Source organism: Dromiciops gliroides, chromosome 1 (genome assembly GCF_019393635.1).
Source record: "Dromiciops gliroides isolate mDroGli1 chromosome 1, mDroGli1.pri, whole genome shotgun sequence".
Taxonomy (NCBI): domain Eukaryota; kingdom Metazoa; phylum Chordata; class Mammalia; order Microbiotheria; family Microbiotheriidae; genus Dromiciops; species Dromiciops gliroides.
Window position 1 is genome coordinate 30,230,968 of NC_057861.1, and position 25,385 is coordinate 30,256,352.

The 25,385-nt window shown below is 42.2% G+C and overlaps 1 protein-coding gene across 1 annotated transcript in view; it reads left to right on the plus strand.

The window, feature by feature from the left end:
- The first annotated feature begins 11,556 nt into the window (after positions 1 to 11,556).
- The window catches only part of LOC122735053 (P2X purinoceptor 7-like), a 33,692-nt gene continuing 19,863 nt past the window's right edge, over positions 11,557 to 25,385 (plus strand). The window contains exons 1-7 of the mRNA XM_043976305.1: positions 11,557 to 11,690; positions 14,284 to 14,428; positions 15,929 to 15,997; positions 19,570 to 19,642; positions 22,934 to 23,075; positions 23,994 to 24,074; positions 24,279 to 24,408. Of these exons, the coding sequence (XP_043832240.1) occupies positions 11,557 to 11,690; positions 14,284 to 14,428; positions 15,929 to 15,997; positions 19,570 to 19,642; positions 22,934 to 23,075; positions 23,994 to 24,074; positions 24,279 to 24,408 (774 nt within the window). The remainder of the gene's footprint in view (positions 11,691 to 14,283; positions 14,429 to 15,928; positions 15,998 to 19,569; positions 19,643 to 22,933; positions 23,076 to 23,993; positions 24,075 to 24,278; positions 24,409 to 25,385) is intronic.

The following is a 25,385-nucleotide window of genomic DNA, read 5'->3' on the forward strand; positions in this document are numbered from 1 at the left end:
GTCAGGAGATGATGTGTTGTGTTTGAGGAACTCAATCAATCACTCAATAAACATTTATTAAGTGCCTGCTATGGGCCAGGAACTGTGTTAAGTGCCAGACTGCAAAAGGGCCGGTGTATCTAGAGTATCAAGGGAATGGAGGAGAGTAATATGTAAGAAGACTTGGAAAGATAGGAAGGAATCAGGCCATGAAGAGCTTTAAATGTCAAACAGAAGGGTTTATTTGTGATCCTGGAAGAAAGAAGGATCTACTGTAGCTATGTGAATGTAAATAAAACTTCTGAGAGCTGTTGTGAAGAAGAACTACATGATTCAACAGCTGATTAGATGTGTGGAGTAAGTTAGAGGGAGGAATCACAGAAAGGGGGGGTTGGACATGTGGACGGTAGGATGTGACTTCAGAGACCACCTCCACACTTTGCTGAATCCATATCACATCTACTAATAGCTGGGGTTTTCTAAAGCACTGCCCTGGGCCTTCTTCTCTTCTCCCTGTCTAGTAATGGTTTCAGTTATCATCCCATTATGGATGACTTTCATATCTGCATGTCCAGCCCTAACCTCTCTCCTGACTTCGGCTCCCATATCCATCTATCTTTCACACATCTTAAACTGGATATGAGGGAAAATCAATTCTCTTCTCAATAATTCTCAGGAACTCAACAGCAATGTGACAAAGGCTCTTTATTTCCTTCTCATGAGAAGGAGGCACTCTAGTGTGCAGCTAGTGGGTGCAAAGAAGGGGGGCTGGCAGGCCCTGTTTTAGACCCTAGACCCTCCCCTTTTTCATCATTGGTCTGATTACTCAAGGATTACAATCTACATGCGAAAACTAGCTAATCAGAATGCAGTATTCCCACCCCTCTTCCTTGTATGGGCATAACTCAGGAGTGGACCTTATACTTCCTTATATGGACACAACTCTGGAGCGGACCTTATTGAGACCAGGGTTCCTTGAACCATGTGATTGTGTTAACCTGAGGGGGAGGAGGGGATCTGAGACCTTTGTCTTACAAACAGGTCAGGAGGAGTATGGTCATTGAGAGGAGACAACTACCCATTTTCTCACAATGGATGTCCCATAGACATCTTAAAATCAATATGTCCAAAGCTGAACTCATTCTCTTTCCCCCAAAACCCTCCCCTCTTCCTACTGTCACAGGGGAAATAAGTGGTAAGGGTCCATAGGTATTCCTCTTTAAAGAATTACAACTTTCCCATAAAATTCAATTAGAGTCTTTTATTTGGGCATTTATAGAAAGTGACCAAGAGGGAAATCAAAGACTTCCCTTCACGGAAAGGAGATAGTTTAGAGACATCTTTCTCATGAATGAAAGAAAAGCCAAAGCTTTTATACAAGATCATGGGGTGACCACTTGACAATGGCAAGTTCCTTTGGAAGGTGGGGAAAGCTCAAATGAGGGGTGGGATGGAAAAGGCTTGAATGAGGGGTGGTGGTCCTGACTTCTGGAGTTATCTCTGTCCCCTGTCACAGTTCAGGTAGTAGCCATGCCTAAGAGACTTATCTTTCTTACTTCTTAGGTGTGTCTGTTCTTTAGTTTAGCTCCTTAAGGAGGGTTACCCCACACCCACATCACTACTTTCCCTTTTTGTTTTTGTTTTGTTTTGTTTTGTTTTTTGGTGGGGCAATGAGGGTTAAGTGACTTGCCCAAGGTCACATAGCTAGTAAGTATCAAGTGTCTGAGGCTGGATTTGAACCCAGGTCCTTCTGAATCCAGGGCCAGTGCTTTATCCGTTGCGCCACCTAGCTGCCTCCACTACCTTCCCTTTTACTGCCAAGGGTAGCACTATCCTCCCAGGCACCCAAGCTCACATCTGGCATTTAGCTTGCTCTCCTTTCTCTCTCAATACATATCCAATCAGTTGCCAAGTCCTGTCATTTCTATTCTCACAATATCTCTGCTATATGCCCCCCTTCTCACCTGAGACCACCACTACCCTGTTGTAGACTCCTATCACTTCATCCCTGGACCATTGTCCTCCATGCCTGGGATGTTCTCTCCCTCATCTCTGTCTCCTGGCTTCCTTCAAGTCCCAGCCAAAGTTCCATCTCTGTATTAAGTCTTTCCCTGTCCTTAATCTTAGTGCCTTCTCTTAAATTGCCCATTATCTTGTATGTAGCTCATTTGTACATAGCTGTTTGCATGTTGTCTCCTCTATTAGACTATGAACTCGTTAAGAACAGGGACTGGTTTTTGCCTTAATTTGTATCCCCAGAACTTAACACAGTGCTGGGCACATATTAGGAGCCTAATAAATGCAAGTTGACTAGCTGGCATGAATAATTGAGAATCCTTTCTCCTGTCTCCAAAAGCAGTCATCCAGTTTTTGTTGTTCAGTTGTTTCAGTTGTGTCCAACTCTTCATGACCCTATTTGGGGTTTTCTTGGCAAAGATACTGGAGTGGTTTGCCATTTCCTTCTCCACCCATTTTACAAATGAGGAAACTGATAATCCAGTTCATGGATTATCAGGAAATCTCTCTTTAAAGTACTATATAAATGTAGTTTACTATAAAAAAAAATGATGAGCAGGATGCTATCAGAAAAACCTGGAAAGTCTTACATGAGCTGATGTAAAGTGAAATGTACTGTATACAAAATAACAGGATTTTGTAAAATGATCTGCTATGAATAACTTAGTTATTTTGAGCAAAACAATTATCTGGGATAACTCTGAAGGACTCTATGAAAAATGCAATCCATCTACAGAGAAAGAACTGATGGTATCTGAATACAGATTGAAGCATAATTTTTTTGTTAGTTCCTTTTTCTAAAGTTTTTTTGGTCTGTTTTCTTTCACAACCTGACTAATGTGGAAATGTTTTGCATGACTACACATATAACTTATATTGAATTTCTGGAGTTCTTTAGGGGGGGTGGGGAGGGAGGGAAGAAGAGAATTTGGAACACAAAGTTTAAAAAATCAATGTTAAAATTTATTTTTACATGATACATACAACCTTCATGACCCTGAAAAAAAAAGATACCATTTTCCAGGGTATCCAACTGTGAAAAACAAAACAAAACAAAAAACAAATGAGGCAAGCAGGGTTAAGTGACTTGCCCAGGGTCACACAGCTAGGAAGTGTCTGAGACCAGATTGGAACTCAGGAAGATGAGTCTTCCTGATTCTAAGCCCAGTACTCTATCCACTTCACCATCTCACTGCTCTATCCAGTTTTAGCTTGAAGACTTTTATTAAAAGGGTACTACTCTAAGGTGCAACCCATGCCACACTGAGACAGCTCTCATTCTCAGAAAATTTTTCCTTACATTCAAGGTAAATTTACATCCTTTCCACTTCTGTTCCTTTCCCCTTGTTCTGCTCTCAGGAGGCAAGCAGAACAAGTTCTATCCCTCTTCCACGTAACAGCCATATTCTAAGACTGACATCATGTTCTCCATCTTGTTTCAAGTCCCATCTCTGACCCATGTGGCTGGATGACCCTGGGAAACTCACTTCACCTCTTATGGCTCCTCTCAATGCCTTCTGATAACTCTCAGAGACTAGAAATGGAGGAACAATTGAGGATCTGAATCACAAGAGGGATCTTTCCTTACCAAGAGTCCTTTTACATCAATTCAATCACAGGTCCCATCAAAAACAAAACAAAACAAAACATAACTAAATTCTTCCCAACTCTTCTTTTCTTTATATTAAACATTAGTATTCTATTAATACTAGAGAGTCAATCAGTCCACAAGCATTTGTTGAACACCTACTATGTGCCAGGCACTGTGCTAAGCACTGGGAGATCCTCAAGGAGCTTAGAGTCTAATGGGAGATACAACATACATCCTTTCTCCTCTTAAGCAATTCACTTTCAGGCACATGGTGGAGCTTTTCACTAGATTTTGGATGTAAGGACAATCTGCCCCAAAGTGGCATGGTTCCCTCTTAATAAAAGTTGTCACAGGGGAAGTAGGTGGTGTGGGGGTCCTTAGGTATTCATCTTTAAAGAATAACAACTCACACACAATCCAGTTAGAATAAAATGGTATTTTATTTGGGTGCTTAGAGAAAGTGACCAAGAGGAAAGTCAAAGACTTCCCCTCAAGGGGAGGAGGTGGCTTAGAGACATAATTCTCTGAGACACCTTTCTCCTCCACAAGAAGGGAGGCCAAAACCCTTAAAGAGGATGGATTTGGGGGGGGGAGCAGATGGGGTTACCACCTAACTATGGAAAGTTCCCTTTGGGGTGGGGAAAACTTGAATGAAGGGTGGTATGGGAAAGGCTTGAATGAGGGGTGGTGGTCCTGACTTCCGGAGTTATTTCTGTCCCCTGGCACCAATCAGGTAGCAGCCATGCTTCATAGTATTCCATCACAAACACATAGAACAACTTGTTCAATCATTCCCCAATTGATGGGCATCCCCTCAGTTTCCAATTCTTTGCTACCACAAACAGAGCAGCTATAAATATTCTTGTACATGTGGATCCTTTTCCTTTATCTTTGATCTCTTTGGGATACTGACCTAGCAGTGATATTTCTGGGTCAAAGTTGTGTATAGCCCTTTGGGCATAGTTCCAAATTACCCTCCAGAACAATTGGATCAGTTCACAACTCCACAAACAATGCATTGGTACTCCAATTTCCCCACATCTCCAACACTTATCATTTTCTTTTTTGTCATATTAGCCAATCTGATATGTATGCAGTGGTACCCCAGAGTTATTTTAATTTGCATTTCTCTAATCAATAGTGATTTAGAGCTTTTTTCACATGACTTTCACATGACATAGCTTTGATTTCTTTGTCTGAAAACTGCTTGTTCATATCTGTTGGTCATTGTTATCAGTTGAAGACTGACTCATTTTCTTATAATTTTACTCATTTCTCTATATATTTGACAAATGTGGCTTTTATCAGAGAAACTTGGTATAATTGTTTTTTCTCTCCAGTTTCCTGCTTGGCTGTACTGGATATCTTTTGTGCAAAAATTTTCAAATTTAATGTAATCAAAATAATCCATTCTACTTCCCATAAAGCTCTCTACCTTTCATTGGGTCCAGATATCTGACTGGTAAGATATTCCATGATTCCCTAATTCGCATATGATATCCAAATAATGTCTAAATCATGTACTCATTTTTACCTTTTTTGGGTATATGGTGTGAGAGGTTGGTCTATACCTAATTTCTGTCAAACTGCTTTCCCATTTTCCCATAAATTTTTGTCATATGGTGAGTTCTTGTCCCAAAAGCTTGGATCTTTAGATTTATCAAACACTAGATTATTATGCTTATTTACTATTTGTTCTATCTGATCTTCTGAGAACCTTCCCAACTCTGACATTCTTTGTTCTAAGGCCCCTTCCAGCTCTAACAGTCTATATTCCAAGGTCTTTTCCAACCCTGACATTTAAGATTCTAAGTCCTCTTCCAGTTCTAAGTCCTGTGAGACCATGATAATATAGTCCTGCCCTCAAGGAGTTTAGAGTCTAGTAGAGGATACACTGCTATTTATTTATTGGTATAATCTCATGCAAGTCATGTTTCCCCTTTCTGAGCCTCAGCTTCCCTAACTGTCAAATAAGCAACCTGAACTAGATTCTCCCTCCTCTGGCTCTAACATCCCTCTGCCCTAAGGTTCTTTCCAGCTCCACCATTTTGGTTTCTAAGGGCCCTTCCTTCCAGAACTGGCAGGCTAGAATTGTGTAAAATAAGATGGGGGTGAGATGCAGAAGAACTCACAGCCCAGGTTCTTAGGCTGTCCTGAGTCCCATCTCTGGGCTATGTCCTTGCCCCACAGGCTTAGTGGGCTTGACTTCCCTCCCCAGAGAGCCCAGGGCAGAGTTTGGCAGGAGCTAGAAAAAAAACTGACTTGGTAGAATCTTAGCTGGACCAAGTGGCTTCATGGAGAGACATCCTTCTCCAGTTAGAGATGATAACTATACCCTGGTCCAATAAAGAATCTTTTGGAAGCTTGTCTCTGATCCATCAGATATTGGCTGGATGCTGAGCATGGATAACTCAGGGCAGTGCAGCCCATCCTCGATGCTTTAAATGAATAAGAAATCATGTCCTACAGAGGGAGTGGCAACATTGCTTACATAATAGGAGGCAGGTCAAACTTTGGGTCTGAACATCTTCTAGGGGCCCCTCTGCCCCCACTGGTTCTAACCTCAGCCTGGGGGGGGGGGCGGGGTATGTGTCCTCTTGGAGTCTAAAAAACAAAGCTGCATTAAGGGTTTGTTTGGTTGGTTTTGTTTGTTTGTTTATTTTTTGGGGGGGGCAATGAGGGTTAAGTGACTTTCCCAGGGTCACACAGCTAGTAAGTGTCAAGTGTCTGAGGCTGGATTTGAACTCAGGTCCTCCTGAATCCAAGGCCGGTACTTTATCCACTGCACCACCTAGCTGCCCCCTACATTAAGTGTTAATAACAGCTATATTTGAATGTGTGAGAAAATAATTATTAATAATGAATTTCTAAGAGAAATCCAGATGCTGCACTCTCTTCTTCCCAAGCCTGGGAAGACCCTGTGGCTTAATGAAAGGAATTTGAATTGACCTTTCTGATTAACTGGGGAGGTGGAGGGTGGGGGGGACCTTGACCGAAAGTCATGTCAATCCACGGAATCAAATGATGCTAACCAATTAGCTTAGATCAATGTGTGGTGACCTGCCTCTACCTGAAGGAGGATAAAATTCCCTGGAGACACGAGGGTCTCTCTCACTCTCTTACCCTGGGCTCACTCTCCCCAGCCCATCTTCCTGGGACTCCATGCTGGGTATATAACTAGTGGGGAAGTTATTCAGACATGCAGACAAATTAATAATAAATGCTTGCTACCAAAACTGGTACAATAACCTCTAATTTATAAGTAACAATATTTAGAAAACCCCAGCCTAGTTCCCCAATAATTTAGGCAGAAAAGGGCTAGTCCCTAATATTTCAGATGACACAAATGGCTTAACTAAGGAAAGTGGCAGAAATATTCCCTGTGTAATATAAATGCAGGGGGATATATCTGACCTAAAGTTCCACCACTAGGTCTCTTTCCCCCACAGCAACTACCCTTTTTAACCAACTGTGACTTGATTTTGCAGCTAACTTATCAGATCATGCTGTTGTTCTTTTTTATTCTACTTTGTTTTTTCTTTTTTTTTCTTTTTTTTTTTGGTGAGGAAATGAGGGTTAAGTGACTTGCCCAGGGTCACACAGCTAGTAAGTGTCAAATGTCTGAGGCCAGATTTGAACTCAGGTCCTCCTGAATCCAAGGCCAGTGCTTTATCCACTGCGTCACCTAGCTGCCCCTACTTTGTTTTTTCTTATGTTGATATTTGTTTTTTTAATGGCCAAAAATGGCGTTTAGTGAGTAAAAAAAAATATGGAATAAATTGCCTATTCATTAGAAATCTAATTCCAGGGACATTTTCTCTGAGAGGTGTTTGTAAAGATGGACATATATCATCTCTCCTATTAGTTCACAAACAACGCTTAGTTCAACAAATTAACTGGACCTATTTTTCAGACCCCGGAAGGAGCTGCCCTGACCCCTGGAGGCCTCTTAGCCAATAGGAAGAAAGACCTCACTCTCCTCAGCATCCCCTGAGACTTGACTTAGCAAGGTCTTGGCCTTGGTCGTTTGGGAGCAGGTGGGTCTGAACTCCTGAAGCAGCAGAACCCGCAAAAGGATGGAGTGAGGTCATTTTCCAGTCAAAGACAGCTTAGAGGGTCGGCAGAAAATGTCTGTCATACCAGGGTCAGAGTGGAGTGCAGATCTGGGCCATGGTGCTCAGATCCAGCCCCGGACCCAGAGAATCAGGCCTCTGGAGCCTTGGAATCAGCTGACGCAGTGGCTACTTCTGGAACTCAGTTGAGGGAATGGTGAGGGGGTCCAGTGGTTGGCTAGGGGGAGATTGCAGGGGTCTCTGCTGGTGCTGAGGCGGTAGTCTGTTGTGTTGCCCAAGCTCGGAACCAGGAAGCAGTCTTGAGTGGTAGCCCAGGTAGGGGAGGGGTGCAGGCATGGCAGAGCTTGCAACCACAGTGAAACAGAATTTTGTTTCTGGGTTAAAGAACAAGCAGGACTGCAGTCACTTACAGACCAGAGCACAGGCCAGGGAAGTGTAGAACATGCCTCTCCTTAAATCATCCGACCTTGAACCTCCCTAAAGCTTGGGACAGTGTGCCCTGGAAGCAGTGCCCCACTTTAAGAAGGAGTTAAAATTAAAGAAATAGGGGGGTAGCTAAGTGGCACAGTGGATAAAGCACCAGCCTTGGATTCAGGAGGACCTGAGTTCAAATCCAGCCTCAGACACTTGACACTTACTAGCTGTGTGACCCTGGGCAAGTCACTTAACCCTCATTGCCCCACAAAACAAAAACAAACAACAACAAAAAGAAGGTATAGGGTGCCCAAAAGGTTATAAAACTGTGTATGCCCTTTGACCCAGTGATACCACTCCTGGGTCTGCATCCCAAAGAGATCATGGAAGAGGGAGAGGGACCCACATATACAAAAATGTTCATGGCTGTTCTTTTTGTCATGGCAAGGAATTGGAGGTTATAGGGATGCCCATCAATTGGGGAGTGGCTGAATGGGTTGTGGTATATGAAAGTAATGGAATACTATTGTGCCATAAGAAATGATGAACAAGCAGATTTCAGAAAAACCTCTTTGTCTGTCTCTGTCTCTGTGTTTCTCTCTCTGTCTCTATCTCTGTCTGTCTCTCTGTCGTCTATATGTTGTGGTCTAACCAGGGCAGAGTCCAGGGGAATGGATGATGGCCTCCTCCTTGTGTAGCTTTTATCTTTGGAGCTGTCATATCACATTGTGGATTCCTCCGCCCACCAAGAGCCCTAAGTCTTTTCTAGAGGAGCTATTGTTGCCGATCTAGGCCTTGTCCATCCTCTTCTTGGAAAGTTGATTTTTTGGAAATCAGGTGTATAACTTTACATCGATCTCTATTAAATGTCATATCATCAGAGCTGGCCCATTGTTTGACCTTGCTGGGATTTCTTGAGGTCCTAATGCAATCATCTAACACACAGGTCAGCAAACTCCAGCCTCTGCAGCAGATCCATTTGGCCCTGGGATGGTGGTTTGTCTACCCATGATCTAACCTACTCGCTATCCCTCCTAACTTGATTCCACCTGAGAGTTTGACAAATCTCCATTCTGTGCCTTCATCCAACATTAACAGCATTGACAACAATACTAAGGATCGGGGGGGGGGGGGGGGGGGGGGGGGAGGGAAGGAGGAAGAGAATTTGGAACAAAGTTTTAAAAAATCAATGTTAGGGGCAGCTAGGTGGCGCAGTGGATAAAGCACCGGCCCTGGAGTCAGGAGTACCTGAGTTCAAATGCGGCCTCAGACACTTAACACTTACTAGCTGTGTGACCCTGGGCAAGTCACTTGACCCCAATTGCCTCACTAAAAACAAAACAAAACAAAACAAAACAAAAATCAATGTTAAAATTTGTTTTTACATGTAATTTGGAAAAAATAAAATGCTTATGAAGCTAAAAGAATAAATAAAATTTTAAAATAAAAAAAAAACCCAATACTAAGGATCACAGGGCCAGGGACTGATGCCTGGGCACCTTCCTCCAGGTTAACCTTCAACCAATTCATGATTATTCTTTATTAGGTCTAGTCTTTGGACCAGGTCTGACTCCACCACATCGCACTGTTCCCCAGAGTACTTTCCCTCTTATCCACAAGGGCAGCATGAAAGACTCTGCCTAATGCTTTGCTGAAGTCTAAGAATGTTCGTTTACCTTGGCTGGTTCAATGCTATAAATGATTTTGAAGGACAAGTTAAGACGTTTCAACCTCTAGGGACTTTGCGACTGGGCAAATCATTTAACTTCTTTTTGTCTCTGTTTCCTGAACTGCAAAATGGGGGATACTAGTAGCCCCTACCTTCCAGGGTTATTGTGACAATTGAGTAAGATATTTGTAAAGTGCTTAGTTAGCATAATGCCTGTCACATAGTAGGCACTTAATAAGTGCTATCATCATCATGACAGATTTGTATCACCCCACCCACTGAGATCTTTCAACTTAGTTCAATAGACAGTGGGGAGCTGTGGGCACCCTAACTAGGCAGCTGGTGGAACGGGGGATAGAGCCTGGAGTCAGGAAGATGAGAGTTCAGAATTGGCCTCAGATGGCTGTGTGAGCCTGGGCAGGTCATTAGACTTCTGTTTGCTTCAGTTTCTTCAACTATAAAATGGGGGTGGGATAGCTAAGTGGTACAATAGATAGAGCTCCAGGCTTGGAGTCAGGAAGATGAGTCTTTCTGAGTTCAAATCTGGCCTGAGACACTTACTAGCTGTGTGACCCTGGACAAGTCACTTAACCCTGGTTTACCTCAATTTCCTCATGTGGAAAAGGATCTGGAGAAGGAAATGGCAAACCATTAACTTTGCCAAGAAAATCCCAAATGGGGTTATGAAAAGACCTAACTGAAAAGGGAGCAAACAACAACAAAATGAGGATAATAATAGCACTTACCTCCCAGGGATCTGGTGAGGATCAAATGAGATCATATTTGTAAAAAGCACTTAGCACAGTGTCTGGCACATAGTAGGTGCTTCATAAATGTTTGTTTCCTTCCTTCCATACACTCTGGCCATCCTCCTCATCCCCTTCCTCCTGGGATTTACACGCTTCACCAGGGACCTGGGTGCTGATAGGCGAGCTTTTATCTTAACTTGCTTAGAACCAGGCCATCAGCATCTCATTTCCTAGAAATTTCCAAACCATGCTGCCATGAACCTACCCAAAGGCCTTTCTAGTTCCACTTTAGGTGTTGTCCTTCCCTCCCTCCCCTCTTAGAATGTAAGCTCCATGAGAGCTGGGACTGTCTTAATTGCTTGTATTTATATCTCCAGTGGGCAGTGGATAGAGCACTGGCCCTGGAGTCAGGAGGACCTGAGTTCAAATCCAGCCTCAGAAACTTGACACTTAGTAGCCGTGTGACCCTGGGCGAGTAAGTCCCTTAACCCCAATTGCCTCAAACAACCAGGGCCATCTCCAGTCATCCTGATGTATGTCTTGCCACTGCACTCAGATATCTCTGGAGGAGAGAGTGAGACTGGTGGCCCTGCACAGTCCTCCCTCACTTAAATCCAGTTCACTACAAGTCATGACATCCGATGTCCTGGTCCTCTTGGAGAATGAGGGACAAACAACAACAATCTCCAGCATTTAGCACAATGTTCAGCACGTATGAAGTACTTAATGAATGCTTTTTCAGTCATCCATCCATTCATAATAATAGAGATCTGTCTGTAAGCTTAGTGGGGCCAACAAATGACCTCCAGAACTAATGAACTTTCTTAGTACACAAAGTGTGGCTGAGTGAGGTGAAACGGAAAGCTTATCTTTAGATGAACCTTTAGCCCTGCCAGGTGTTGTATTCCTACTTCAGCAAAACTGAAAGTTCTCCTCAAACTCAAGAGAGAAGTACTTCTTGATCGTTCACACTGCCCCTGTTCAGTAAGCCCAGACAGCACAGAGGAAGGCAGCATTGCCAAGCACCATCGCCCCCCACTGTCTCTGCTGGGCATCCTCATGACAATGAGGTGCCAGAAGGACTGGTGTTATTCTAATAGCATGTTTACTATTAAGACCTCAAAAGTTCTGCAAATCCACAGTGTCTGGTATGGGATCCTGAAGTGGGTCATTTGTGTGCTCATCATCATCTATGTTTGGTAAGTCAGCTTCATTTTCTTCTTTCTAATTCCCCTACCCACCTCTTCAAACTAATCTCCTTCTGTTCCTCTGAGTAGATCTTCTGCTTCAATCACTCCTATCCTCACCATCTTCTCTCCCTCCATGAACACTCTTGCCTTCCTCATCTCCCAGTTCCCCCTTCCTTTAATGCCTTCTGCTCCTATCCAAATGCTGCCTGTCACCCAAAGCCCAGCTCACATGCCATCTGCTTAATGAGTGTGCTTAACTACTCCATCCCACAATGCTGTCCCCTTCCTTAGAGCACCATTGGAAGCTGGCATAATGGAAAGATCCACCTTGGATATTACCCTGGTGTCTGGTACACAGTAGGTGCTGGATAAATTCTTGCTGACTGACTTACAGTTCATTCATTCAATTACTCAACAATTATTTATCGAACCTCTACTTTTTCCTCCACATGTAGCACTAGGCACAAAGTAGAGGTTCGATAAATAATTGTTGAGTAATTGAATGAATGAACTGTAAGTCAGATGGCAACATCTAACTTAAGTGACCCTCCATTTTCTCATCTATAAAATAATTTAATAAAAAATAATATTATATAATAATATAAAAATAAAATATTGCAAATATTTTATAACATGTAATTATTTTATGATGTCATTATATATCCTATAACATTGTGATGTTGTATAATATGTTGATATACTATTTAAATATTTATTTATAACTATAATAAAAATAATAAAATATAAGATAATATCCCATTGCATATTTACTAGGGTTGTGGCATAGTGATTAGAGGCAATTAGATGATGTAGTGGATAGAGTGCTGAAGTTGGAGTCAGGAAGATCTGAATTTCAATCCAGCTTCAGACACTTACTAACTATGTGACCCTGGGTAAGTCACTTAACCCTATCTGCCTTGGTTTCCTCATCTGTAAAATGGGGGATACTAATAGTACCTACCTCCCAGAATTGTCATAAGGATCAAATGAGATAACACATGTAAAGTGCTTTGTAAAATCTTAAGTGTCTATATAAAAGCCAGCTATTATTAGTGACCATGTGAAATTTATTCAAAGGAATGAAGGGAGGAGGCACTAACAGCTGGCAGAGATCAGGGAAGAAGAAAGGTGAGCTGAGATTTGAAGGAAACTAGCAATTCTAAGAGGTAGAGGTAAAGAGGGAGTGCATCCCATGAATAGGGGAGGGACAGTGCAAAGGGCTGGAGGTGGGAGATTGAGTATTTCATGTGAAGAACAGCAAGAAGGCTAGTTTGGAGTATGTGAAAGAGAATGATATATAATAAAGTAGTCCCTACCCTCAAGGACCTTACATTCTATTGGGAGATATAATATGTATCACACAGATAAGTAAATACAAGGAACTGGAAGTATCAGTAAAGATGCATAAGAGAGAGGTCATACCTGAGCTGAACGTCGAAAAAAGCATGGATTCCAAGAGGTGTAGATAATGAGAAGGGAGTGCATTCTGGGCAAATATTTGCTGAATGAGGGCAAATTAGCCCAGAAGTTTCATTAGTCTAAAAATGTCTTTTCCCTTCCTCTCTTTTCCATAAATTTTTTTTCAAAAGATTAACATTTTATTTTTGTTGTATTTCTTATAACCTTTAGATGTATCAATCAGTCTTTTATTTTTCATTGGCTCTAGATGGGTCCTGTAGCAATTGTTGCCATTTCATACTTGTGAGTGAGATTTTCCCTTACCTTTAAAGATAAGGGATTTAACTCTGGTTATAATCAGTATTTAACCTACAAGTCAGTTCTTTGACTAAAAGAATGTGATTTAAAGAGCTTTACCTATTTCTTTAGTAGCTGAAATGAATAGTAATGTAACAAATAGGAATAGATATTATGTAATATGTTCTTATGTATTGTGAACTTATCCTTTGGCCAATACAACATGTCCATTTATAATATTATTAAATGGTCAATTAGGTACTAAAAATAGTATCTCTAAGCTGGAGGAACCAATCAGCATTGAAGGTTAACTTTAGTGAATTGTCCCAAATCGCCCCTACTTTTGTACATTTAACTGACTGCCAGCCATGATGGGGCACCCTTAAGCTCACGTTTATGATTTTTTAGATGATGACCATTTGTAAATGTACATTTTCTGTACCGTTTGAAATAGAAGAGAATATGAGTGGAGTTGTATCTAAAATTAGTAAGGTATATAAGCATTTAAGCCTGGCTGGGGTATAAATGCCACCAGATCCCTAGGCTCGGAGTCTTTCAGTAGGCTCACCCCTGCTGGAAGCCAGCTTTATTGTGAGACAGGTACCCTCTCTCAATAAACCTATCTTTCCATGGCTTGGAAATTTTGTTGTTTTTCTTTCCTTCATCAGATTTAGAAATTTTTGCGACATACTCCAAAAATTTGAAAAAGAATCATATAGAAACTGTATTCTGTATTCTGTATTATGACCTTCTTTTTTTGTTTGTTTTGTTTTGAGTTTTGTTCTGTTGTGTTTTTTTTTTCTTTTCCACAAAATTTTAAGGCTGAGAAAGGGCAGGATCATTTAGTCAAGGGACTTAGAAACTGCAGCAAAATGCCTTATTTGTCTTTTCTTCTTGCCACATTCAGCATTGGCTTGTGGAGTAAGAAAATGTACCAGCGCCAGGAACCCTTGATCAGCTCTGTGCACACCAAAATTAAAGGAATAGCAGAGGTGAACATAGGGAATAAGACCAGAGTGTGGGACACAGCAGATTACACCTTTCCCTTGCAGGTAAGCATCCCTGAATTCCCATGCACAAGAGTCAGACCCCTTGGGTGTTAACTTTCTTATCACTGCGAGGTTTTTTTTTTTTAATAATTTCATTTTTTTTCAATTAACAAGCATTTATTTTCTTTTCCTCTCACTCCCCCCGCCCCAGTTTTAAAAAAAAGAAAAAGAAAACCCTTATATCCAAGATGCATAGATTCAAAACAAATTCCCACGTTGGCCCTGTTGAAAAATGTCTGTTTTGTTCTATACCCTGAGCCTATCACGTTTCTGTCAGGAGGTGGCCAACATTTTTCATCATTGGTCCTCCAGAATCCTGTATGGTCATTGCATTGGTCAGAGTTTCCCCATCTTTCAAACTTGTTTGTCCTTATAACATTGTTGCTTATTGTATAAAATTTTCTCATTCTGTTCACTTCCTCCAGCATCAGTTCATATAGCTATTCCCCAGGTTTCTGTGAACCTGCTGCTTTCAGCCTTTCTCAACAACATTCTGTCACATTCATGTACCACAATTTGTTCAGCCCTTCCCCACTTGATGGGTAACCCCTCAGTCTTCAGTTCTTTGCCTCCACAAAAAAAAAAAAATCTATCAACATTTTTGTACATATGGATCCCTTTCCTCTTTCTTTATCTCTTTGGGGTATAGGCCTAATAGAAGTTATCACTGAGTTAAATAAAGTCTATGCATAAAAATTTTTTTCTTAAAAAGTATGCATGGGGGCAGCTAGGTGGTGCACTAGATAAAGCACTGACCCTGGATTCAGGAGGACCTGAGTTCAAATCTGACCTCAGACACTTGACATTTACTAGCTGTGTGACCCTGGGCAAGTCACTTAACCCCAGTTGCCTCACTTTAAAAAAAAAATCTATGCATAGTTTAAAGACTTTTTGGTGTTATCAAAAGTTTACTCATTTCTACCTAGGAGCCAGACAGAGCACAGAGACCTTAACCAAAGAACTTAATACAGGTGCCCCCCCCCATCATTCAGACTGTCTACCTGACAAAACCCAACTCACTGAACAAACATAACATCTGCCTGCACTCACAGAGACCCAGAAGATGGATTATGGGTTGATCACACCCCTTTAGGGTCATAGCACAGGCCCCGAGTGCTCCCAGCTCCTGCTTTGGAGACTGTTCTGCTCCAAGCTGTCTGTCACTATCCAGACTTGTGCTTAATGAAGAGATGAATAGCTTGCCTCAGGAGCACTCTAGCACAATGCATTATCATCAACTGCTCTATGATCCAGCTTACTGTCCCTGGGAATTCTCCCACCAAAATGCATCTCCCCTAGCTACCTGTCCCACATATGTGTTGTCTTCCTTAATAGAATGGGAGCTCCCTGAGGCTGTCCTTTTTTTATCTGGCACATAGTAGGTACTTAACAAATGGGTTTTTATTCATTGATAAGACTATTTCCATTATTAATTAATCAATTAAAAATCTACAATGTTGGCAAATTCCACTCATTTGGAATTTCTGTCCTTTTTCTCCTCAGGGAAACTCATTCTTTGTGATCACGAACTTTGTAACCACAGAAGACCAGATGCAGGGGATTTGTCCTGAGGTAAGGGAGGTTGTGAGTAGGGTTGGGGGACCTGATGATGAAACCTGCACAGATGAGCCTGGTAGAGGCAGGGAGGGTACAATCTGCAACCAAGAGACACTGTCTTCCATGGTCTATAAAGAGGGTAGGTAGCTACCTAGCTGTGAGTGGAGAAACCTTCTTGAGGGGGGAAGAAGTGAGAGGATACTCAGGAAATGGGTATGAGGCACTACAGATATTTTGTTTTGTTTTGTTTTGTTTTGTTTTGAGGGCAATGAGGGTTAAGTGACTTGCCCAGGGTCACACAGCTAGTTAAGTGTCAAGTGTCTGAGGCTGGATTTGAACTCAGGTCCTCCTGAATCCAAGGCCAGTGCTTTATCCACTGCACTACAGGTATTTAAGGAAGGGAAGAACAGGTTTTCTTTTTATTAATTGTATTGCCAACACTTAGCACAGTGTTCGGCACATAATAGACACTTAATCAATGTTTATTGGATTGGAATAAGGGCAAACTTGTGATTTCCCAGTTATAGGGAATTCCCTGGTGACTAAATACCTTTCAGCATGGCAGGTTGGTACCAATCCCAGAAATTTTTAGTCTCAGAGAGTAGCCTATAGCATTGAGATTATCAATGACTTGCCCAAGGTCACACAACCAGTTATGTGTTGGAGATGGTACTTGAACCTAGGTCTTGGCTCTCTCTCTCTCTCTCTCTCTCTCTCTCTCTGAGCTGCCTTGCTTCAGATTCTCAGGCTCAACTGAATTAGGAGTGAGAATGGGAGCTCCTGAGGGATCCTACAACCCAGAGGTAAACTGAGTCTCTGTTCCAGGCTCCTGCAGTGGAGGTCAGTCCAGCTTGTGCTTGGAGAAGTGCAAGGAGCAGGGAACTCAGTCCTGCTTTCTGTCCTCTTTAGAGGAGGGGATGCCCATAGCAATCACTGACATTTATAATCTACTTCAAGGCCTACAAAGTGCCCTATGTACAAGTTGGGGGAGAACAGGGAATTCTCTTTTGGGTTTTAAGTGAACGTGATCAATTTGCTTCATCAATAAGAGAATCCCCAGCAGGGCCATAGAAGAGAATCTCAGGATCTTAAATGCAAATACTATCTCATCTAATCCTCACGAAAAACCCAGGAGTATGAAGCTATTTTTATCTCCATTTCACAGATGAGAAAACTGAGGCAGATAGAGGCTAAATGACTCATCCAGAGTCATACAGGTAGGAAGTATCTGAGGCAGCTTTGAACTTAGGTCTAGGTGACACAATAGATAAAGTACCAGGAGGTCAGGAAGACCTGAGGTCAAATCTAACCCAAGACATTTACTAGCTGCGTGACCCTGGTCAAGTCACTTAACCCTGTTTGCCTCAGTTTCCTCATCTGTCAAATGATCTGGAGAAGGAAATGGCAAAACCACTCCAGTATCTCTGCCAAGAAAACCTCAAATGGGATCATGAAGAGCCGTACATGACTGAAACAATTGAACAACAGCAACAGTTAAGGGCTAGACCCATGGCTCCATTAGTACAGGGAACTCCTGGGTATGGAAATTCCCTCTACCAATGAGAGGTGACTCCTTTTCTGCAACTTATTGCCTATGGTCTTGAAAAGTAAAGTGACTTGCCCAGGATCACACAGCCAAGATGTGTCCGAGGGAGAATTTTATTCTAAGTTCTAACTTTGATGCTGGTGTTCTATCCATAATGATGATGATGTTTCTGATGATAACAATAACTAATATTTATATAGAGCTTTAAGATGTGCAAAATGCTTTACAATGTGATGTTTAAAATCTAAATTGTGGTTGCCTTAAATTAGAAGCTTCAGCACCAGTCTTTGGGCATTAAACATTTATTAAAGCATAGAGGAATTCACAAGGAGTTCAGAAAGTTAAGAAAAAGAAGTCCTACCTAGCCTAGAGTTCCAGCCTGGTTGGGTTCTTCCTGAAGTCCTCCTCCACGAGCCTGCTTTAATCAGGAACTCTCTAGCAAACTGATTGTGGAAGTTTTTTATAGGTCTGGAACAGAGGCGGTCCTTACACGCTGCTTCAAGCTGATTGGTTGCTGTCTTCCAAATCCATTGGTTTTGAAGGTGTTCTCAAGTTGAGTTCACAGTCTAGCTTCTGAGAACAATACCTTCTTAAGGGATATCCAGGTGTGGTTACAATCCAATTAACTTGAAGTAGGCTAATCAGCAGTCAATCAATCTCACTTGATTCAATCAGTCTAGATTAATCTCCAGGTGGGTCTTTGAGTATCTGCTAAATCCCATTATTTCATCACCACAAATATGATCTCATTTCTATCCTCATGACAACCTTGAGAGGTAAGTGCTATCATTATGCCCATTTTATAGATGAAGAAACTGAGGCAAACAGGTTAACCTAGGGTCATTTAAAAAGATATTGCTAAATTCTGGTGATTTCTTCTCCATTAATTTTGCTATCCCTCTTTTCAATTTGAACTAGATTTGTTCCTGGCTCATCAGTCTTACTGGGATTTTTACAAATAGCTAATTTATTTATTAATTCAGTTATTTTTTTGTAATTCTGATCATTCTTTATGCATGGTATTTGTGTATTAATGTGCTGATCTCTCATTTCTCTCATTTGCAAATATAACTCAATATTCTTTTCCCTTTTTGTTAATGTAACTAAGTGTTCAGAGATATAGATTTGCCTTTGAGGACTGTTCTAGTTACATCCCACAAATTTAGTCCAGTGGTCTAGCCTATTTTGGGGGATCCTGACTCTTATGCATTGTATTAGCTTTTCCTCCCAGCTTGTTGTTAACCACAGATTTTTATGATCATTCCATCTATGCCTTTATCTAAGTAATTGATCAGGCAGCTAGGTGGCACGGTGTATAGAGTGACAGCCCTGGAGACAGGAAGACCTGAGTTCAAATCCAACCTCAGACACTTGACACTTACTAGCCATGTGACCCTGGGCAAGTCACTTAACCCAAATCACCCAGCAAAAAATCCCCCCAAAACAAAACAAAACAAAAAAACATATAGGGCAGTACCAGTCAGGGAGGGGTATATTGGCTTTGGAAGTTATAATGATGGTGAATGGAGCAACAGAAGAGTAGATGGCTACACCCATTCTAGTGGCAATAGCAGAACTGATTTGTTCATGGGTCCAGAATTGGAAATCGGCCTTGGGAGAGGCTACATGCATGGAAGCAAGGTACCCTCGGTAAATCACTTAACCCTTCTGGAGAGTGAAGGATAACTGAAGACAGCCTGAACACATCAAATCATGCAATTCTTCCATGACACGATTTTTGGTCCTAGGGAGGAGGGAGGAGTGTGAGATGCCCTAGATGTGAGATATATCTTTTAACAATAACTCTGTTCCTTTAGCCCTTTAAAGTTTGTGAAATACATTTTCATACAACCCTTTGAGGCTGACAGGACAAATATTAGTATCCCCATTTCCCAGGTAATAAAGACCTGAAGCTTGTCATAGAGCTAGTAGGACTTGAACCCAGCACCTCTGACTCTAAATCCCATGCTTTCTTCTCTCTTGGAGGCTGATTGATTGAGGCTTTCGCTCATGTCCTCTTGTCTTGTCAATTTCTCCTCAGTATCCTACCAATAGGACTTGCTGTTCTTCTGATCAAGATTGCAGAAAGGGGAGAATTAACCCACTGAGCAAAGGTACATTTCTTGTTCCTGGGAGTCCAGGGTGATAAAAGGAACTCTCATTTTAGGCCTGTCAGTGACTCCCACTTGAGACTCTGCCAGGACCCAGGATCCTCAGTCTCCTTCCCCTTGTTGTTGTTTAGCTGTTTCAGTCATGTCAGACTCTTTGTGACCCCATTTGGGTTTGGTTAGGGTTTTGGGGGCAAAGATGTGGTTTGCCATTTCCTTCTCCAGATCATTTGACAGATGAGGAAACTAAGGCAACCAGGGTTAAGTAACTTGACCAAGGATCACACAGCAAGTAAGTGTCTAAATGATGTGAACTCAAATCTTTGTGACTCCAGGCTCCCACCTAGCTGCCTCCTAGGCAAACAGAGTCTAAGTGACTTGCCCAAGGTCACACAGTTACAAAATGTCTGAGGCTGGATTTGAACTCAGGTCTTCCTGACTCCAGGTCCGGCATCGTATCTACTGTGCCACCTAGCTGTTCCTTCCTTTCCTTATAAAACAGCCAAATTAGTTAACACAAATTTTCTTCCTTTCGATGCTACTTTTATATCATTTAGAATAACTTCCTGGGTTTTCTTTTGTTACTTTCAGGTTCAAAGGGAAGAAAAGACTTCATCATCTAATTCTAGATATTCCCAAGCCCAGAGGTAGGGGGCTGAGTCAAGTGAATTATTAATAATAACAGTTCAAAGGTCAAGGAACATAGATTTAGAGCTTTATGAGTCTTTAGGGGCTATTGAGTCCAACCCTATCATTGTTTTCTTTTTTCCTTTTTTGTGAGGCAATTGGGGTTAAGTGACTTGCCTAGGGTCACACAGCTAGTAAGTGTCAAGTGTCTGAGGCTGGATTTGAACTCAGGACCTCCTGAATCCAGGGCTGGTCCTCTATCCACTTCGACACCTAGCTGCCCCCAACCCTATCATCCTTAATTCTCCTTCTGTAACTGATTACCTCTGTGACCTTGGGTAAGATACTTAATGTCTCTGGGTCTCAGTTTCCTCATCTGTAAAATGGGAGGATTGGACTAGCTGACTGGGAGATATCCCTTCCAGCTCTAGATTTGTGATTCTCTTCTCACAGAAGTGAGATTTGATCTGGGGTTCTTGGACCCCAAAGCAGCATGTTCTGCATTGCCCCCCACCCCTCTCTGGCTAGGTTGCACATTTAGTCGGCTTTGCAGTCTTCTGGAGCATGACACGATCATCCATAATAATCATCCATATAAAAGATCTTGGGAAGGACCTCACCAGCTATAGGTCAGATAGTCAACAATCATTTATTATGCACTTACTATGTGCTAAATGGAAGATTCTCCCTTCCCTTTGGATTTTTTGTTTTGTTTTTTTAGTGAGGCAATTGGGGTTAAGTGACTTGCCCAGGGTCACACAGCTAGTAAGTGTTAAATGTCTGAGGTCCGATTTGAACTCAGGTCTTCCTGACTCCAGGGCCGGTGCTCTATCCACTGCGCCACCTAGCTGCCCTTCCCTTTGAATTATGCATTTGATTCTCACCATGACGGTTGCTTTTGGCGAGGGTTCAACTGTCTGATTTATATCTCTCTTGAATATTAATAATTAGAGAGCCATTAAAAAAAGTTTAATGGAACAATTGAGTTATCTATTTTAAGGTATTCTCAATTTCAAGTCTATTTAACAAGCATTTATTAAGTACATGCTGTATACCAGACTCTGCGGTTGGAGCTGGTGATACAAAAACAAAAAAGGAGATGGTCTCTGCCCTCTTGGAGCTTAGTCTATTGGAGAGATGGAATATTCATTCAAGTATATGTTGAGCTCCTGCTAGGTGTCATGCACTGGTCTGGGTGCTAAGGAGGCAAAAGAAAAATCCTCCCTTCCCTCAGAGCTTCCATTTTCTTTTAGAAATTATGCTCGGGGGCAGCTAGGTGGCGCAGTGGATAAAGCACCGGCCCTGGATTCAGGAGGACCTGAGTTCAAATCCGGCCTCAGACACTTGACACTTACTAGCTGTGTGACCCTGGGCAAGTCACTTAACCCCCATTGTCCCACAAAAAAACAAACAAAAGAAATTATGCTCCACTGGCAGAGCCTTTGAGAACCCAGGGTCCCCCTATGTGCAGCATTGGAGTAGGAGTTGAGTGATAGATGAACAATTGGAGTGAGATTTGAGTTTATGGGCAGCTGGGTGATGCACTGGATAGAGCTCTGGGCTTGGAGTCAGGAAGATCCAAGTTCAAATCCAGCCTCAGACAGTTACTACCTGTGTGATCTTAGGCGAGTCACTTAACCCTGTCTGCCTCAGGTTCCTCATCTGTCAAATGAGTTGGAGAGGGAAATGGCAAACCATTCTAGTATCTTTGCCAAGAAAACCACAGAGAGTAGGACACAACTGAAAAACTTCTCAACAACAAAAAGATATACCCATCATTGTGCTAAGTGCTGGGGATACAAGTAATAAAAAGAAAGACAGTCCTTGCCCTCAAGGAGCTTACCATCTAAAGGGAGAAATAACATAAAAAGAGGTGGAAAATCAGGGACTCGGGAGATGGGACACTAAGGAGTATGCAGTGCAGGGGCATTTTGTTTCATGGAGTTGAAACCAGTCAGGGCAGCACATGCAAAGTGGAGTGTAAGCAACTTGAGGGCAAGGAACATTTTTTCCTTTCTTTGGATCTCCAAAGCTTAGCACACAGTAAGCGTTTAATAAATGTTTGTTGAGGGGGCAGCTAGGTGGTGCAGTGGATAAAACACTGGCCCTGGATTCAGGAGGACCTGAGTTCAAATCCGGCCTCAGACACTTGACACTTACTAGCTGTTGTGACCCTGGGCAAGTCACTTAACCCCCATTGCCCTGCAAAAAAACAAACACAAAAAAACAAATGTTTGTTGATTGATGCATATCTCCATTGATCTTCATAACAATCCCGTAACATAGGTGCTATAGGTCTCAGCCCGCACCTTTTTTTTTTTTTGGTGAGGCAATTGGGGTTAAGTGACTTGCCCAGGGTCACACAGCTAGTAAGTGTCAAGTGTCTGAGGCTGGATTTGAACTCAGGTCCTCCTGACTTCAGGGCCAGTACTTTATTCACTGTGCCACCTAGCTGCCCCTCAGCCTGCAAATTTTAATGATGAAGAATGAACTTAGATCTTCCTGACTCCAGACCCAGAGCTCTATACAGAAAGATTAGATCCACAAACCTAATAAGTGTCAGATATAGGATCTGAATCCAGCTCTCTACTGGTTTCAAGTCAAGTTCCCTTACCAGCATGTCACTCTACCCTTTCCAGCAATGACTTTACAATGGTATCATTCCTACAGGGGTTCAAACAGGAAACTGTATAAAATACAATATGACCAATGACCACCCAAAGATCCATGACCTCTCAGATACCTGCAAGCACCAAAAGACCTGTGAAGTTGCTGCCTGGTGTCCGATAGAGCCAAGGAAAAATGCTCCTCGGTAAGTAAGAAGCAGAATGGACTCGTTCCCATCCTAGTATAGAGCATGCAGAAGGTGTTGTTTCGGTATCTGTCGAAAAAAATAATGTATGTATGAATGAATTTTTATGCTTTTTTGTTAATCTTTTAACTTTTATTTTCAGTTCCAAATTCTCTCCCTCCTGCCCCTTGAAGAGGCAAGAAATAGGACATATTATACACATTAAGTCACGCAAAACATATTTCCGGATCAGTCACATGCATTAATGAATTAAATCTCTCCTCAAACAATGATGATAGAACAGTGGGTAGAGCCCTGGGCTTGGAATCAGGAAGACTCATCTTCCTGAGTTCAAATCTGTCTTCAGACACTCACTAGCTGTGTGACCCCGGGCAAAAAGAATCACTTACCTACCCCTCCTTGCCTCAGTTTCCCCATCTGTCAAATGGGCTGGAGAAGGAAATGGCAAACCACTCCAGTATCTCTGCCAAGAAAACCCCAAAGTGAGGTCACAAAGAGTCAGACTGACCTGAACAACAACAACCTGTCTCCTTACTCAGGTGTGAGGTCTTTGAGACTCAGGGACTGTGTCTTATTTAATGTATGTATCCCCACCTCCACATCCCTGAGCTAGCTAGGTTTCTACACATAGTAGGGCCTCATATATTCATTCATTCGTTCGTTCGTTCATTCGTTTATTTATTTGTTTGTTTGTTGCAGGGCAATGAGGGTTAAGTGACTTGCCCAGGGTCACACAGCTAGTATCAGGTGTCTGTGGTCAGATTTTAACTCAGGTCCTCCTGAATCTAGGGCCAGTGCTTTATCTGCACCACCTAGCTGCCCCCCTCATATACATTTTTTGTAGAAATGGTCAAAGTTTTTCCACAGCTGTTGCTGGACAACGATCACCACAACACAGCCTGTACTCTCTTCCCTCAGGCCGGCTCTCCTGGCCAGTGCTGAAAACTTTACCGTCCTCATAAAGAACAGCATTCACTTCCCAGGCCACAACTATAGCACGTAAGTTATTTTCCATTAGCTCATTTCCCAGGCCACAGCTGCCATATGTGAATTCTTTTTCATTCATTCATTCATTCATTCACTTCACTTCCTGGGCCCCAACTACAATGGATAAATACACCCAATTCCTGGCTCCACCCTAAAGAGGAAGTGGGCACAACCGCACCAAAGATGATTTTTGTCACTTGTTTTTCACTTTTACAGAAGAAATATTCTGCCAGGGATCGACATTTCCTGTACATTTCATAAGACTCTCAAGCCAGATTGTCCAATTTTCCGGCTAGGAGATATCTTACAGGAAGCAGGGGCAAATTTTTCATCTGTGGCCATCCATGTAAGTCAAGTCAATTTACTGTGAAGAGTATCTTCCCAGACATCCTCATTCGAATTTGGTTCAGAGTTTGAAGGGAAGGGATAGGCAGTAGCAACTACCATGTAAGGTGGGACTATCCACAAGGATGACTACGATACCCTATCCAGGAGGTAGGACCTCTGCTAATCCTTCTAGATAAATATAAGCAGTATGGGTAATTGCACAAGCCCTTTAGCAGAGGCCTAGTCATCCCTGTAATTGAGAACTCAAAATGGTCGTTCCTCCCATTCCCAGAGCATACTCCTTCCTTACCTCCACATCAAAGAATGACTAATTTCTTCATAATGTAACTGAAACACCACCTTTTACATGAAGCCTAATCCCCACAACTGCTGGTACCCATTATCACCACCATATAGAGATCTTGAATTTATTTGACATATATTCATCCATGTATGCTTGTGTAGGCCCTTCCTCAAGCCTCTAAGGACTACTGAGATGACTCCCTGACTAGAAGGGAGTTGGTGACCACAGCTTTGCAGGATTTTGGAGACAAGAGAATGTGAGATCCGGTAGCCAGGGCCTTGAGAGATAGGCAGAGAAAGAGCAGAAAATGTTTGAGTGAGAGTAGATATGTGGGGGCAGCTAGTTGATGCTGCAGTGGACAAAGTAATGGCCCTTGGATTCAAGAGGATCTGAGTTCAAATCCAACCTCATACACTTGACATTTACTAGCCATGTGACCATGGGCAAGTCACTTAATTCTCATGGCCCTGCAAAAAATAATAATAATAACAACAGCAACAACAACAATAATAAATAAAAACCTCATTGATGTAGGCAAATATGTAAAGATAGATAAATATGAAAGCAGATATGTCCCACAGGCAGACCAGGGGCACCCAGAGAGTCATACTGGACATATTTCACTTTGGCTGCAAAGGCCAGCAGGTGAGGGTGTATTCTCTATTCCCCTTTCCTCCCCTCCATCTTTGACA